Here is a 16,189-nt window from a genome sequence, read left to right as displayed (position 1 = left end):
TCCCTTTAATATATCTTGCATGGTTCCTTTCATGGACTCCTTTAGTTTTTGTTTGTCTGGGATACTCTACCTGTCCTTCTATTTTGTATGATGGCTTGGCTTTGCCGAATAGAGTATTCTAGTTCACAGACTTTTCCCATTCAGCACTTTAAGTATATCATGTCACTCCCTTCTGGTTTGCCAAGTTTCTGTTAAAAAAAAATCTCCTGTTACTCTTATGGGTTTTCCCCTGTAAATTAATGACTTCTTTTGTTTTGCTACTTTTAAGAATTTTTTTTTAATCACTGTATCTTGCAAATTTACTTATAATGTCTAGATAGGTGTTCTCTATGCCTCCTGGATCTGGATGTCGGTTTCCTTTCCCAAATTAGGGAAGTTTACAGCTATTATTTCTTCAAATAAAACTTCTATCCCCTTTTCTCCTGTGTCTTCTTCTGGGACTCCTATAATATGAATGTTACTACATTTGATGGAATCAATAAGTTCTCCAAGTCCATTCTCATTTTGCATATGTCTTCTTTCTCTCTTTTGTTCTGCTTATTTCTTTCCATTACTTTGTCCTGTAGATCATTAATTTGTTCCTCTGCTTCTTCCAGCCTACTGTTCATTACATCAAGCTTATTGCTAATCTTGTTTTTTGCACTCTTCATCTCTGATTTTTTGATTTTTTATTTTTTTTTCCTGTTCTTTTTTTTTAATTTTATTTTTTATAAACATATAATATATTTTTATCCCCAGGGGTACAGGTCTGTGAATCACCAGGTTTACACACTTCACAGCACTCACCATAGCACATACCCTCTGCAATGTCCATAATCCCACCCCCCTCCCAACCCCCCTCCCCCCATCAACCCTCAGTTTGTTTTGTGAGATTAAGAGTCACTTATGGTTTGTCTCCCTCCCAATTCCATCTTGTTTCATTTACTCTTCTCCTACCCCCTCAACCCCCCATGTTGCATCTCCTATCCCTCAAATCAGAGAGATCATATGATAGTTGTCTTTCTCCGATTGACTTATTTCGCTAAGCATGATACCCTCTAGTTCCATCCACGTCGTCGCAAATGGCAAGATTTCATTTCTTTTGATGGCTGCATAGTATTCCATTGTGTATATATACCACATCTTCTTTATCCATTCGTCTGTAGATGGACATCTAGGTTCTTTCCATAGTTTGGCTATTGTAGACATTGCTGCTATAAACATTCGGGTGCACGTGCCCCTTCGGATCACTACGTTTGTATCTTTAGGGTAAATACCCAGCAGTGCAATTGCTGGGTCATAGGGTAGTTCTATTTTCAACATTTTGAGGAACCTCCATGCTGTTTTCCAGAGTGGTTGCACCAGCTTGCATTCCCACCAACAGTGTAGGAGGGTTCCCCTTTCTCCGCATCCTCGCCAGCATCTGTCATTTCCTGACTTGTTCATTTTAGCCATTCTGACTGGTGTGAGGTGATATCTCATGGTGGTTTTGATTTGTATTTCCCTGATGCCGAGTGATATGGAGCACTTTTTCATGTGTCTGTTGGCCATCTGGATGTCTTCTTTGCAGAAATGTCTGTTCATGTCCTCTGCCCATTTCTTGATTGGATTATTTGTTCTTTGGGTGTTGAGTTTGCTAAGTTCTTTATAGATTTTGGACAAGGGCTCTTTATCTGATATGTCATTTGCAAATATCTTCTCCCATTCTGTCAGTTGTCTTTTGGTTTTGTTCACTGTTTCCTTTGCTGTGCAAAAGCTTTTGATCTTGATAAAATCCCAATAGTTCATTTTTGCCCTTGCTTCCCTTGCCTTTGGTGATGTTCCTAGGAATATGTTGCTGTGGCTGAGATCGAAGAGGTTGCTGCCTGTGTTCTCCTCGAGGATTTTGATGGATTCCTTTCTCACATTGAGATCCTTCATCCATTTTGAGTCTATTTTCGTGTGTGGGGTAAGGAAATGATCCAATTTCATTTTTTTGCATGTGGCTGTCCAATTTTCCCAACACCATTTATTGAAGAGGCTGTCTTTTTTCCATTGGACATTCTTTCCTGCTTTGTCGAAGATGAGTTGCCCATAGAGTTGAGGGTCCATTTCTGGGCTCTCTATTCTGTTCCATTGATCTATGTGTCTGTTTTTGTGCCAGTACCATGCTGTCTTGATGATGACAGCTTTGTAATAAAGCTTGAAGTCTGGAATTGTGATGCCACCAACTTTGGCTTTCTTTTTCAATATTCCTTTGGCTATTCGAGGTCTTTTCTGGTTCCATATAAATTTTAGGATGATTTGTTCCATTTCTTTGAAAAAAATGGATGGTACTTTGATAGGAATTGCATTAAATGTGTAGATTGCTTTAGGTAGCATAGACATTTTCACAATATTTATTCTTCCAATCCAGGAGCATGGAGCATTTTCCATTTCTTTGTGTCTTCCTCAATTTCTTTCATGAGTACTTTATAGTTTTCTGTGTATAGATTCTTAGTCTCTTTGGTTAGGTTTATTCCTAGGTATCTTATAGTTTTGGGTGAAATTGTAAATGGGATGGACTCCTTAATTCCTCTTTCTTCTGTCTTGTTGTTGGTGATTTTTTAATTTTTTAAGAAATATTTTATTTATTTATTTTAGAGAGAGAAAGAGAAAGCTTGTGAGTCAGGGGAGAGGCAGAGGAAGAGGGAGAGGAGAGGATCTCAATTTGATCAATTCTTTTTAATTCTTATCTCTGTGATTAGGTTCTCACTGATGTCTCCCATTATTTCCTTGAGTCTAGTGAGTATCCTTATAATTGTTTCTTTAAACTTTCCATAAGCCATGTTATTTATATTTATTTCACCTAGATCTCTGGTCATAGCCTTATCTTGTTCTTTCATTTGGGATAAATTCCTCTATCTTTTCATTTTGTTTAAGTCTCTGCATGCTTCTGTTTTAGATAAACCAGTTATGTCTCCTACTCCTGAAAGTAATGGCACTACAAAGATGTCATGTAGTAATCAAGGCCTGGTACTTCAGAGACTGTCTTCAGTGCATGCTACATGCACTTTGCTGTTGGGTTCTGGGTACTTTATCCTTCAGGTAAGTCATCTGAGAGGTTTTCCTTGCCTGCTGTGGGCTATGTTGGTCCCTGGCCTGAATGTGGTGAGTTTTAACTAGGTGTGCTCTGGTTTGCTTGTGAAATGAGACCTGTAACCATCTCCCATGGAACTGAGGACCTGAAAAACTCTCTGGTTGGGAGATGTGGTGTGGGCAGGGGTTTGTATTGGTCTTCTGGGGGAGAGGCCTACCACACTGGGACTGAGGTGAGTGTAATGGAGAAGGGAAATTCCACCAAAACACGGGGGGGTGGGGCTTAAGGTAAGCAAGTTAGGTAGCCAGTTTCCATGCTGTGCTGCTTCCCACAGGTGGTTCTGTGTTTATGCTGAGGGGTGGGGCAGGGAACACTGCTTCTCAAGGACATGCTGTGAGAAGAGCAAATAATCTCTCCATTGTGTGCCGTAGGTACCCTTTAGATTTCTGTTTCCATGCTACCTGCCGTGGGTTGTTTGCCTGCCTTCTCTCCAAGAGCAGTGTAGTGCCTTCCAGGCTCTATCCCAGCCAAGCCTTCTGACCCTTTAAACTCTAGGCTTTAAGCCCAACTGGTTGCAAGAACTCAAGAAATCAGTCACTCTCATTTTCTAAGCCAATGGCTATGGGGAAACATTCTCCTTGTGTGTTCCCCTGAGTGCTTCTCTCTTTCTTGCCCTTCTCCATGACCATGGCTCCCTCCCTTCCACAGTAGCCAAAATCCATTTCTCCCCTACACTACATCTCCATGCTACCTATTGTCTTCTACTGTTCCCTTCCTTTAGTTGTGGAGTTTGTTCTGCCAGTTTTCAGGTCAATTTCTGGGGTATTTAGGATGATTTGATAGTTATCTAGTTGTATTCATGGGGTGAGGTGAGCCCAGGGTTCTCCTACTCCACCACCATCTTCCTATCCCAACTCCTCATTTAGAAATTCCATACCCTCGGGCGCGTGGGTGGCTCAGGGGGTTAAGCTGCTGCCTTCGGCTCAGGTCATGATCTCAGGGTCCTGGGATCGAGTCCCGCATCGGGCTCTCTGCTCAGCAAGAAGCCTGCTTCCCCCCCCCCTCTCTCTCTGCCTGCCTCTCCGACTACTTGTGATCTCTCTCTGTCAAATAAATAAAATCTTTAAAAAAAAAAAAGAAATTCCATACCCTCAAACCAAGATTGCAAAATAATCTTCATTTTCTCCCAATACTTCAGCCTTGAAGAATAATTCTTAGATAACCATTGTTAAACATATAATGCCATGCATTTTTATGTTATAGAAAAGTTTTCTATTTTTACCCATTTTTGTATTCCTATTTAACTAGGGTCACCTTTCCAAAAGCAAAATTAAGCCAAACACACAAAAAATAGTGGTTTAAAACACAAGTCTATAAAAAGAGATCAACATATCAGTTGTTTTGATATCATTTCAGTTCAATGTACTTGGGAAGCAAGATCTATCCTGAAACTGTGGACTCTGAGAAATAAACTGAGGGTTTTGGAGGGGAGGGGGTTGGGGGTTTAGGTGAGCCTAGTGGTGGGTATTATGGAGGGCACATATTGCATGGAGAGCTGGATATGGTGCATAAACAATGAATGCTGGAACACTGAAAAGAAATGAAACAAAATAAAATGAAAAAAAAAAAAAAAGAAAAAAAATACCTAGTTAAGAGAAGTGAGTTGGGGGAAATCAGAAGGGGGGATGAACCATGAGAGACTCTGGACTCTGAGAAACAAACTGAGGGTTTTGGAGGTGAGGGAGGTGGGGGGATGGGTGATCCTGGTGGTGAGTATTAAGGAGGGCACGTATTGCATGGAGCACTGGGTGTGGTGCATAAACAATGAATTTTGGAACACTAAAATAAAATAAAATAAAATGGAAAAAAATTCTTATAGACATAAACCGAACTCTTGATTTGTTTTACAAAGAAGTTTCCAGGAATACTTTGACAGTTGTTTCACCAATGGAAATGTTATGTTTCCATTTCAAAGCAACAAAATCCTGAAATTAATGTGAACCCAGTAGGCTCTCTTTCTTTGATTCATAAAGTTTCAAAGGCTAGAATTTGTTATCTGCAAGGAGAGAGATTTAAGCCACACATTAAAATAAAGTTACTTAAGAGTACAAGGTCTTGTTTTATAAGTAGCATTGCACTTAGAGTTTCATAACTTTTTAAATACTTTACTTGAAACCAACCTTTTTTAGAGTGTTCCTTCTGAGAGGATCGATAAAAGTGCAGCATTGTCCCATTCTCACCTCTTAAGACCTTTGAATTCATCCAGTTTTTCTTGTTTTTTACTCTTTTTTTATTGCTGACAATTTTCAGAGATTTCTTCTATATTCCTGTGAAGTTAAGTTTCTTGTCTAAAAGATATGTCATCTTCTGAGGTGTTTCATCTTCTTTAGTTACCCCTCATCTGTTATGTCCTTGGTTAGAGCAGTCCAGTAGTTCAGATACAAGGCCTGGATCAGCTGCTAGAGATTCTGAGCATCATCTTTGACTTACCATCCTGAGGTCACAATAGTACAAGTGGAGACAAGCTTGACATAGAGACAGTGGTATATGTTTTCCAGTTGTCACAGTTAGTATACTACTATTTATAGCCACTCTACTTCTTGGGGACTAGGAAGAGTGGGGAAAAGACCTTACCCTTTTTTGTCCTTGAAAATCTCTTTGTGACATGGCATGACTACCACTTTCCCTGGGTTAGTTGTTAGCCTGTCACTTACAGTACCCAAACAGCCTCAGCAGAGTTCGCCATAATGACTTGGTAGAACTCTGCAAGCTTTCTTCTCTCCTTAATCCTTTTTGAGTCACTCCTTAACCAAACCTTGCTTAATGACCTTCTGGCCCTAGCTTTCGGGTAACTTTATCCTGGGCCTGGTTGGCCAGAGGGAGTCATTTTGTGTTTATGTAGTGAACTTAGATTGACCCTATGCAGTAAACTTAGATTGACTCTGCCCCTCCCAGAGGAACTTACTTGCAAAGCCTAGAAACAAGGGCGGGTCAGGCCAGGTGAAGACATCCAATCAGTTGGGCACGCATATATCTACTAGGGTAAATTGAAATTCAATTGGCCACCCGTGTGTTACCTAGCAGGTTTTTTGGTTTTTTTTTTCTGTGTGTGGCAGACTTAGCATGACTGTGCAGTTTTCTCTGTGTATTGCAATCTCTTTGGCCACCTGTGTATAGCCCGGCTAAACTACCTCTATAAAAGTTAGTCTGTGAGGCTGGGAGGGGTTGCCTCTTTGCAAGAGACAGCCCTGACTGATCAGTTTGATTCTCGATGCTTGGCGCAAAATAAAGCTTTGCTTGACCTTCACTTTGTATTAGTCTCGCTCCTTTGATTATGGACCCTAACATTCCCAACGCTACCTTTCAGAGATGACTACAGTTCTATTTATTCATGTATCTATCACCAGATTCTTTCAGGACTATGAAATTTCTTTCCATTTCAGGACGTGTTGCTATAATAAATCAAATGTTTACTGGTTTAAATATTGCATCCTTCTCCGACACCCTATCATGGGGATTGGATTAGTCTATTTCTGCATTTCTTTTATGCCAACCACTAATCTAGTCTCCCTGCATTTTCCTCAGTGCAGATAAAATTGGTTACTAGTGTCTCTGCAGATTTGGAACTCACACCCTACCCATATGCCAATTTATTGATACCTTGAAAAATCTAAGTACTGAGTTGACACAACCTTTCCAATCCCCAAACTAACATAAGTCAAGAGGAAAATGAACTTCTCTTATTTCCAAGTAGCAAGGAGGGAAGAAATGGTCAGTGAAAACACTTAAGCCAAAATCTAGTTTAAAGTTTTTTCTAGGCTGTGGGATTGATGATTAGAATACATGAGAGATTATGGATTTGAAGAAATACTTGATGTATTGTCCACGTCAACATATGTACATGGGGAAATAAGTGTTCCTGTTTCCAGAAAATTTTCTGAATATGTAGAATGAAGTGAACTCTATTATAATATATGTAAGATACTTAAGCCAAGGTTTGGCTGTAGCCCAGCTAGAGGCACATACAAGTACATTTGTAGGAGGTCCGAGATGGAGTCAGAGGGAGAATTGCAGAATTATATCAGGGTCTTCATTGCTCCTCTCCACCACTCCTCTGCTTTAATCTTGTACCACCCTTGCTTAGGCTCTTGTCTGAATTCAATGCATGAAATAAGTTAGAATCAGACAGATTTTCTCCCATTTAACAGATACAAATCTCAGTCTAAAAGACAATGTTGTACAAGAATATTAACTTTATTTTTTATAAGAATTTAACGTTCTAATTTGAGACTCAATTTAATAGAAAGGTAGAACCATAATTTCACTCAGTGTGGTGTTCCTTTTCACTAACTTATGCCTTTTAGTATGAGTTCCAGGAGACTTTCATAGAGCCAAATCATTGGGAGACCACATCTAGGTCTTTTTAGTGTCAGGTGCCCACATCAGCATTTGGTGGGATGAACTTTGGCCTTGGTGGTAATTTCTGGGTCCTTCCTTATTCCTTTCCAAGTAATTGGTTCTCTGGGCCACTTCTGTACTGCTCTTGGGAATATAGGGAACATTCTGTGCTCCTGAGCCCTGTAGTGTCACAAGAATCTCTAGGACACCATCTGAAGATGATAATTTTTCTCTTTTGTCTTCTGATTCCAAGGTTTTGAAGTTCAAAAGCCAGATATAAGACCTCTTTTCTTCTTTTCAAGACAATGAATGCTATTGCTGCCAAATTGGGGGTGGGGGTGAAGAGTCAAGAATATGAATAGTGCAGGGAGGAATATTAGTTAAAGTCTTAGCCACCTCAGCTTTTACGTTTTCTTTAGCTAAGCCACTCCAGTTTATTTTTCCACATTTCATCTTCTTTTGACCCTTGATAATATATATTGCCTAAAGCAATTTTCTCTTCATTGCCAAGGGCATCTTCTGAAGTTGACCGTGTAGAACTAAGAAGTAGGAATCGAATCTACGGGGTTATTCAGCATATTATGGAAGTAGTTTGGGATTCAATCAGTCACTTAAAACTAATGTATATATATTTCTCTCTGGGCTATGTTTTAAAAGGCTGTAAAAGTGTATGATGAAACTCATCCTCTAATCATTAGATTTGGGGTGTGGTTAGAACAGAAACATAGGTGACTTCTTTTGGTGCAGTTGCTAAATTATAATATTGCATTTCTTTATCTGAAGTCTAAGCCACATTGGGAAAACTAGATAAATGCCAGTACTTTTTCTTCTTTTTTATAATTTTCACATTTTTTGTGTTCCATCACTAAACTTAATATTTACCAATAACTTGTTTTTTCTCCTGTATTGCTTTTGTTTATAAATATTTCTATAAATATATCTTACAGAAATATTCGACTAGTTTTTTGAGAAAAGTTCAGACAGTAGTATTATAGTTTAAAATCTGGATTGAAGCAGTTATCTAAAACCTCCCAAAAAACAAGAGCCCAGGACCTGATGGATTCCCTGTGGAATTCTACCAAACTTTCAAAGAAGAAATAATACCTATTCTCCTGAAGCTGTTTCAAAAATTTGAAGCAGAAGGAAAACTTTCAGACTCTTTTTATGACACCAGCATTACCCTGATCCCCAAACTAGGCAAAGACCCCACCAAAAAGGAGAATTTCAAACCAATATCCCTGATAAATGTGGATGCTAAGATTCTCAACAAGATCCTAGCTAATAGGATCCAACAGTACATTAAAAAGATTATCCACCATGACCAGGTGAGATTTATCCATGGGATGCAAGGGTGGTTCAACTTTCACAAATCAATCAATGTGATAGAACAAATCAATAAGAGAAGAGAGAAGAACCACATGGTCCTTTCAATGGATGCAGAAAAAGCATTTGACAAGAGACAGCATCCATTCCTGATTAAAATGCCTGATTAAAATAAAAGTATAAAATTTGGTTTCCTAAAGGAAGAATTTAAGTAAAAGGGGAACTAAGCAAGATGTCAGCCTTTTTATTAGACCATCATGATCAGATGGTTCCTTTATCAGAGTAGAATGTCTGTGTCTGAAATAAATCTGAGTTTCCATCAGAATATAAATGCAATATGTAATGACTTGGAATGTAAATCTTAAGTACTGATTTGTTGGGTCAAAAGTTATTTCAATTTGATATACAGACTGACTCATAAAATTACTCATGACTCATGTCATGCCAGAAAGCAGTGATATTGTTGAGCTTGAATTTGATATTCTGGTCTATGATCATAGAAGAAATGAAAATTTTTTCTAATGCATAATTTATATTAATGACATTGCACACAGGAATTCCTACATTACCTAGCAGCTCTAATTCTTCATTTGGTACCTAAGCGAAGCAGGTTAGAAGGCAAATTATAGTACTCTTTTCAGATGGATAAGTTTATAAAATAGACCATTTGTTCATAGAGTTGTGCATAACTTCATTTTTTATGCACAACTTAAAAAACCATTATATTGATATAATAGGACACATAAGCCTTCCTGTAGCTAACAGTACCACTCCTCAGCACTAAGACAACCTACCAGGATCTGAGAGTCAGAAAATACTGGAAATGGAAAGCACCTTAGATATCATTTAGTAGAACTTCCTTGTATTACAAGCATAGAAATTAAGGTTTAAATCCGCTCACTGAAGGACAAACAGTGATTAAATCTGGTTGAGCCAGGCTGAGGTTCTCTGGCTTTCTGACTCATTCTCTGATTACTGTGGAATTCTCATTTTCTCCTTGTTGAGGAATTGGGACAGATCTGTCTCACTTATCCATTTCAACCACAAAATGTACAAAGTGAAGAGCTACAAAATTTTTTTCCTTTAATTTTACTTAAAGTTTTCCTTAGGTTAGGTTTTATTTTGTCTGTTTCTTTTGAAAGCAATACATTTACTTATTATTTATTTATTTATTTATTTATTTATTTATTTATTTATTTCCATTAGCCAGCATATAGTACATGATTATTTTTGATGTAGTGTTCAGCAATTCATTAGTTGCATATAACACCCAGAGCTCATCACAACACATGCCCCCCCCTTTTTTGAAAATAAATGGGTTTTAATGAATTTGAATGGCTGAAGGCTTCTTTTCCTGTTGGTTTAAACATTCAAGCATCAGCATCTCTAATTCTTTTTTTTTTTCTTTTTTTCAGCACCTCTATGTGTGCTGCATAGTTCAAGTGACAAAGAAATTATTACAAGCAATGAGCCAGACACTGTGCTAGATGCTTGGGGTACAAAAGTGAAGACACAGACAGTCCCAACCTTTTCTAACAGTCTAGCAAAACAATAAAAATAGCTCACGGTGATCCCATGCTTACATAGTACTTATGAGTGACAGAGTATTTTTTTTTAATTTCTTTTCAGCATAACAGTATTCATTGTTTTTGCACCACACCCAGTGCTCCATGCAATCCATGCCCTCCCTAATCCCCACCACCTGGTTCCCCCAACCTCCCACCCCCCACCCCTTCAAAACCCCCAGGTTGTTTTTCAGAGTCCATAGTCTCTCATGGTTCACCTCCCCTTCCAATTTCCCTCAACTCCCTTCTCCTCTCCATCTCCCCATGTCCTCCATGTTATTTGTTATGCTCCACAAATAAGTGAAACCATATGATAATTGACTCTCTCTGCTTGACTTATTTCACTCAACATAATCTCTTCCAGTCCCATCCATGTTGCTACAAAGGTTGGATATTCATCCTTTCTGATGGAGGCATAATACTCTATAGTGTATGGACCACATCTTCCTTATCCATTCATCCGTTGAAGGGCATCTTGGTTCTTTCCACAGTTTGGCGACCGTGGCCATTGCTGCTATAAACGTTGGGGTACAGATGGCTCTTCTTTTCACTCCATCTGTATCTTTGGGGTAAATACCCAGTAGTGCAATTGCAGGGTCATAGGGAAGCTCTATTTTTAATTTCTTGAGGAATCTCCACATTGTTCTCCAAAGTGGCTGCACCAACTTGCGTTCCCACCAACAGTGTCAGAGGGTTCCCCTTTCTCCACATCCTTTCCAACACATGTCGTTTCCTGTCTTGTTAATTTTGGCCATTCTAACTGGTGTAAGGTGGTATCTCAATGTGGTTTTGATTTGAATCTCCCTGATGGCTAGTGATGATGAACATTTTTTCATGTGTCTGATAGCCATGTGTATGTCTTCATTGGAGAAGTGTCTGTTCATATCTTCTGCCCATTTTTTGACATTATTATCTGTTTTGTGTGTGTTGAGTTTGAGGTGTTCTTTATAAGATCCTGGATATCAACCTTTTGTCTGTACTGTCATTTGCAAATATCTTCTCCCATTCCGTGGGTTGCCTCTTTGTTTTGTTGACTGTTTCCTTTGCTGTGCAGAAGCTTTTGATCTTGATGAAGTCCCAAAAGTTCATTTTCGCTTTTGTTTCCTTTGCCTTTGGAGACTTATCTTGAAAGAAGTTGCTGTGGCTGATATCGAAGAGGTTACTGCCTATGTTCTTCTCTAGGTTTCTGATGGATTCCTGTCTCACGTTGAGGTCTTTTATCCATTTTGAGTTTATCTTTGTGTACGGTGTAAGAGAATGGTCGAGTTTCATTCTTCTATATATAGCTGCCCAGTTTTCCCAGCACCATTTATTGAAGAGACTGTCTTTTTTCCACTGTATATTTTTTCCTGCTTTGTCAAAGATTATTTGACCATAGATTTGAGGGTCCATATCTGGGCTCTCTACTCTGTTCCACTGGTCTGTGTGTCTGTTTTTAGGCCAGTACCATGCTGTCTTGGTGATCACAGCTTTGTAGAAAAGCTTGAAATCAGGTAACGTGATGCTGCCAGTTTTATTTTTGTTTTTCAACATTTCCTTAGCAATTCGGGGTCTATTCTGATTCCATACAAATTTTAGGATTATTTGCTCCAGCTCTTTGAAAAATACCCGTGGAATTTTGATCGGAATGGCATTAAAAGTATAGATTCCTCTAGGCAGTATAGACATTTTAACAATGTTTATTCTTCAGATCCATGAGCATGGATCTGCCTCTTTTTGTGTCTTCTTCAATTTCTTTCATTAGTGTTCTGTAGTTCCTCGAGTACAGATCCTTTACCTCTTTGGTTAGGTTTATTCCCAGGTATCTTATGGTTCTTGGTGCTATAGTAAATGGAATTGATTCTCTAATTTCCCTTTCTGTAATTTCATTATTAGTGTATAAGGAAGCCACTGATTTCTGTACATTGACTTTGTATCCTGCCACGTTACTGAATTGCTGTATGAGTTCTAGTAGTTTGGGGGTGGAGTCTTTTGGGTTTTCCATATAAAGAATCATGTCATCTGTGAAGAGAGAGTGTTTGACTTCTTCATTGCCAATTTGGATACCTTTTACTTCTCTTTGTTTTCTGATTGCTGTTGCTAGGACTTCTAATACTATGTTGAACAAGAGTGGTGAGAGTGGGCATCCTTGTCGTGTTTCTGATCTCAACGGGAAGGCTGCAAGCTTCTTCCCATTGAGGATGATATTTGCTGTGGGTCTTTCATAGATAGATTTTATGAAGTTCAGGAATGTTCCCTCTATCCCTATACTTTGAAGCGTTTTAATCAGGAGCTGATGCTGGATTTTGTCAAATGCTTTTTCTGCATCAATTGAGAGGACCATGTGTTTCTTCTCTCTTCTCTTATTGATTTGTTCTATCACTTTGATTGATTTGTGAATTTTGAATCATCCTTGTAGCCCAGGGATGAATCCCACCTGGTCATGGTGGATAATCTTTTTAATGTGCTGTTGGATCCTGTTTGCTAGGATCTTGTTGAGAATCTTAGCATCCATATTCATCAGTGATATTGGTCTGAAATTCTCCTTTTTGGTAGGGTCTTTGCCTGGTTTGGGGATCAGGGTAATGCTGGCTTCATAGAAAGAGTCTGGAAGTTTTCCTTCTGCTTCAGTTTTTGAAACAGCTTCAGGAGAATAGGTGTTATTTCTTCCTTGAAAGTTTGGTAGAATTCCCCAGGGAATCCATCAGGTCCTGGGCTCTTGTTTTTTGGGAGGTTTTTGATCACTGCTTCAATCTCGTTACTAGATATGGGTCTATTCAGGTTGTTAATTTCTTCCTGGTTCAATTTTGGGAGTTTATAGTTTTCCAGGAATGCATCCATTTCATCTAGGTTGCTTAGCTTATTGGCATATAACTGTTGATAATAACTTCTGATGATTGTTTCTAGTTCCTTGGTGTTAGTTGTGATCTCTCCCTTTTCATTCATAATTTTAATTTGGGCTTGCTCTCTTTTCTTTTGGATTAGAATGGCCAATGGTTTATCAATCTTATTGATTCTTTCAAAAAACCAGCTTCTAGTTTCTTTGATACATTCTACTGTATCTCTGGTTTCTACCTCATTGATCTCTGCTCTAGTCTTGATTATTTCCCTTCTTATGTGTGGAGTTGGTTTGATTTGTTGTTGATTCTCCAGTTCTTTAAAGTGTAGAGACAGCTGGTGTATTCTGGATTTTTCAGTTTTTTTGAGAGAGGCTTGATTGGCTATGTATTTCCCCTTTAGGACCACCTTTGCTGTATACCATAGGTTTTGAACCAAAGTGTCTTCATTCTCATTGGTTTCCATAAATTGTTTAAGTTCTTCTTTGATCTCCTGGTTGATCCAAGCATTCTTAAGCAAGGTGGTCTTTAGCTTCCAGGTGTTTGAGTTCCTTCCAAACTTTTCCTTGTGATTGAGCTCCAGTTTCAAAGCATTGTGATCTGAGAATATGCAGGGAATAATCTCATTCTTTTGGTATCGGTTGAGTCCTGATTTGTGACCCACTATGTGGTCTATTCTGGAGAAGGTTCCGTGTGCACTTGAGAAGAATGCGTATTCTGTTGTTTTAGGGTGGAATGTTCTGTATATATCTATGAGGTCCATCTGGTCCAATGTGTCATTCAGTGCTCTTGTTTCTTTATTGATTTTCTGCTTCAATAATCTGTCTATTTCTGAGAGAGACTTGTTAAGATCTCCTACTATTAATGTATTCATATCAATATGACTCTTTATCTTGATTAATAGTTTTCTTATGTAATTGGCTGCTCCCATATTGGAGGCGTAGATATTTACAATTGTTAGATCATCTTGGTGGATAGTCCCTTTAAGAATGATGTAGTGTCTGGGGCGCCTGGGTGGCTCAGTGGGTTAAAGCCTCTGCCTTCGTCTCAGGTCATGATCCCAGAGTCCTGGGATCGAGCCCCGCATCGGGCTCTCTGCTCCGCAGGGAGCCTGCTTCCTCCCCTCTCTTTCTCTGCCTGCCTCTCTGCCTATTTGTGATCTCTCTCTCTCTCTGTCAAATAAATAAAATCTTTAAAAAAAAAAAGAATGATGTAGTGTCCTTCTGTATCTCTGACTACAGTCTTTAGTTTAAAATCTAATTTATCTGCTATGAGAATCGCTACTCCGGCCTTCTTTTGAGGCCCATTGACATGAAAGATGCTTCTTCATCCCTTCACTTTCAGTCTGGGTGTATCTTTAGGTTCAAAATGGGTCTCTTGTAGACAACATATGGATGGGTCCTGTCGTTTTATCCAATCTGCAACCCTGTGCCATTTTATGGGTGCATTTAGGCCATTCACATTGAGAGTGATTATTGATAGATAAGTTTTATTGACATCGTGTTACCTTTGAAGTCTTTCTTTCTGTAGATTGTCTCTATATTTCTGTTTAATGCTATTCTTAGGATTTTTCCTCTTTTATAGAACCCCCCTTAATATTTCCTGCAGTGTCGGCTTGGTGGTTGCATAGTCTTTTAAGCCTTGCCGGTCTTGGAAACTCTTTATCTCTCCATCCATTTTGAATGTCAGTCTTGTTGGATAAAGTATTCTTGGCTGCATGTTCTTCTCATTTAGTGCCCTGAATATATCTTGCCAGCCCCTTCTGGCTTGCCAGGTCTCTGTGGACAGGTCTGATGTTATTCTGATGGGCTTTCCTCTGTACATAAGGAGCTTCTTTGTCCTAGCTGCTTTCAAGAGGGTCTGCCTACAATTATAATTCTTCATTCTTACTATTAGGTGTTTCGAGGACTTTCGAGAATCTATAATCTTGGGGGGAACCGTTCTGCCTCTAGTACATGAACGCTGGTTCCATTCGTGAGACTGGGAAAATTTTCATTGACAACTTGTTCCACTATCTCTTCTAGACTTCTTTTTTTTCTCCTCTATTTCAGGGATTCCAATAATTCTGACATTGGAATGTTTCATGGCATCATTTATTTCCTTGATTCTGTTTTCATGGCTTCTAAGCTGTTTGTTCCAGGCTTCCTCCTGATCCTTTCTCTCTATTTGTTTGTCCTCCAGATCACTAATTCTATCTTCTGTCTCAGTTACCCTAGCTTTTAGATAATTTAGATTAGATTGCAACTCATTGAGAACATTTTGAACATCATCCCTGGTGGGTTTCAGTTCTGCCCTAATCAATTCCATTTGGTCATCCATGGCTTTCTCCAACCTAGCTATTGCCTGGATAATTGTTAGCCTGAATTCCCTTTATGACATATTGTCTATGTCGATAGCCATTAGCTCTGTTGCAGAAAGCCCATCCTCTGTATTTTTCTTCTGTTGAGCATTCCTCCTCCTAGTCATTTTGGTGAGAGATGACTAAATGGATGTAGCTGGATGTTTCGACCGTGGTGCAGTCAAGGTGCACCCTGGAACGCTTCTGAGCAATCAAGATTCCCCACTCAAATGAGAGAAAAAAGAAAAGAAAAAGAAAAAGAGAGAGAGAGAGAGAGGAAAAAAAAGGGAAGATAAAAGAGAAGGCTCAGCCCAAATGGGCCCCAAGATAAGAAATATGAAGTATACAAACAAAAACAGAGAAACAAAAAGACTGATAAAAGTATATGACAAGAAAAAAATATATATATATATAAAAGCAAAAAAAGGAAGAACCTCATCAAAAAGAACCCCAAGTATAATATTTATATGCTATCAGGACAAACACAAATATACAGAAACACTGGCAGAAGAAAAAGATGGGAGAGAGTGGTTATAAATTCTCAGTGTGGGCGAGAAAGGTTATCTTGATTCTTCCTGGATGTATCTTGATATCTTTGTTAAAGGACTCAACTTTCCTAAGATAAAGGGGAATTAAAAATTGGTTTACCTATGGGACACCTGAGTGGCTCAGTTGGTTAAGCGGCTGCCTTCGGCTCAGGTCATGATCCCAG

At 38.9% G+C, this 16,189-nt stretch overlaps 1 protein-coding gene across 1 annotated transcript in view; it reads left to right on the top strand.

Moving 5' to 3' along the window:
- The first annotated feature begins 2,913 nt into the window (after positions 1-2,913).
- LOC125100494 (NEDD4 family-interacting protein 2-like) overlaps positions 2,914-16,189 on the top strand; it is a 105,997-nt gene continuing 92,721 nt past the window's right edge. The window contains exon 1 of the mRNA XM_047730728.1: positions 2,914-3,045. Within this exon, the coding sequence (XP_047586684.1) occupies positions 2,914-3,045 (132 nt within the window). The remainder of the gene's footprint in view (positions 3,046-16,189) is intronic.

This window comes from Lutra lutra, chromosome 1 (assembly GCF_902655055.1).
Source record: "Lutra lutra chromosome 1, mLutLut1.2, whole genome shotgun sequence".
In the NCBI taxonomy this organism is placed as follows: Eukaryota; Metazoa; Chordata; class Mammalia; order Carnivora; family Mustelidae; genus Lutra; species Lutra lutra.
The sequence above is the reverse complement of the archived record's forward strand: the minus strand, read 5'-3'. Positions and strand labels throughout refer to the sequence as shown.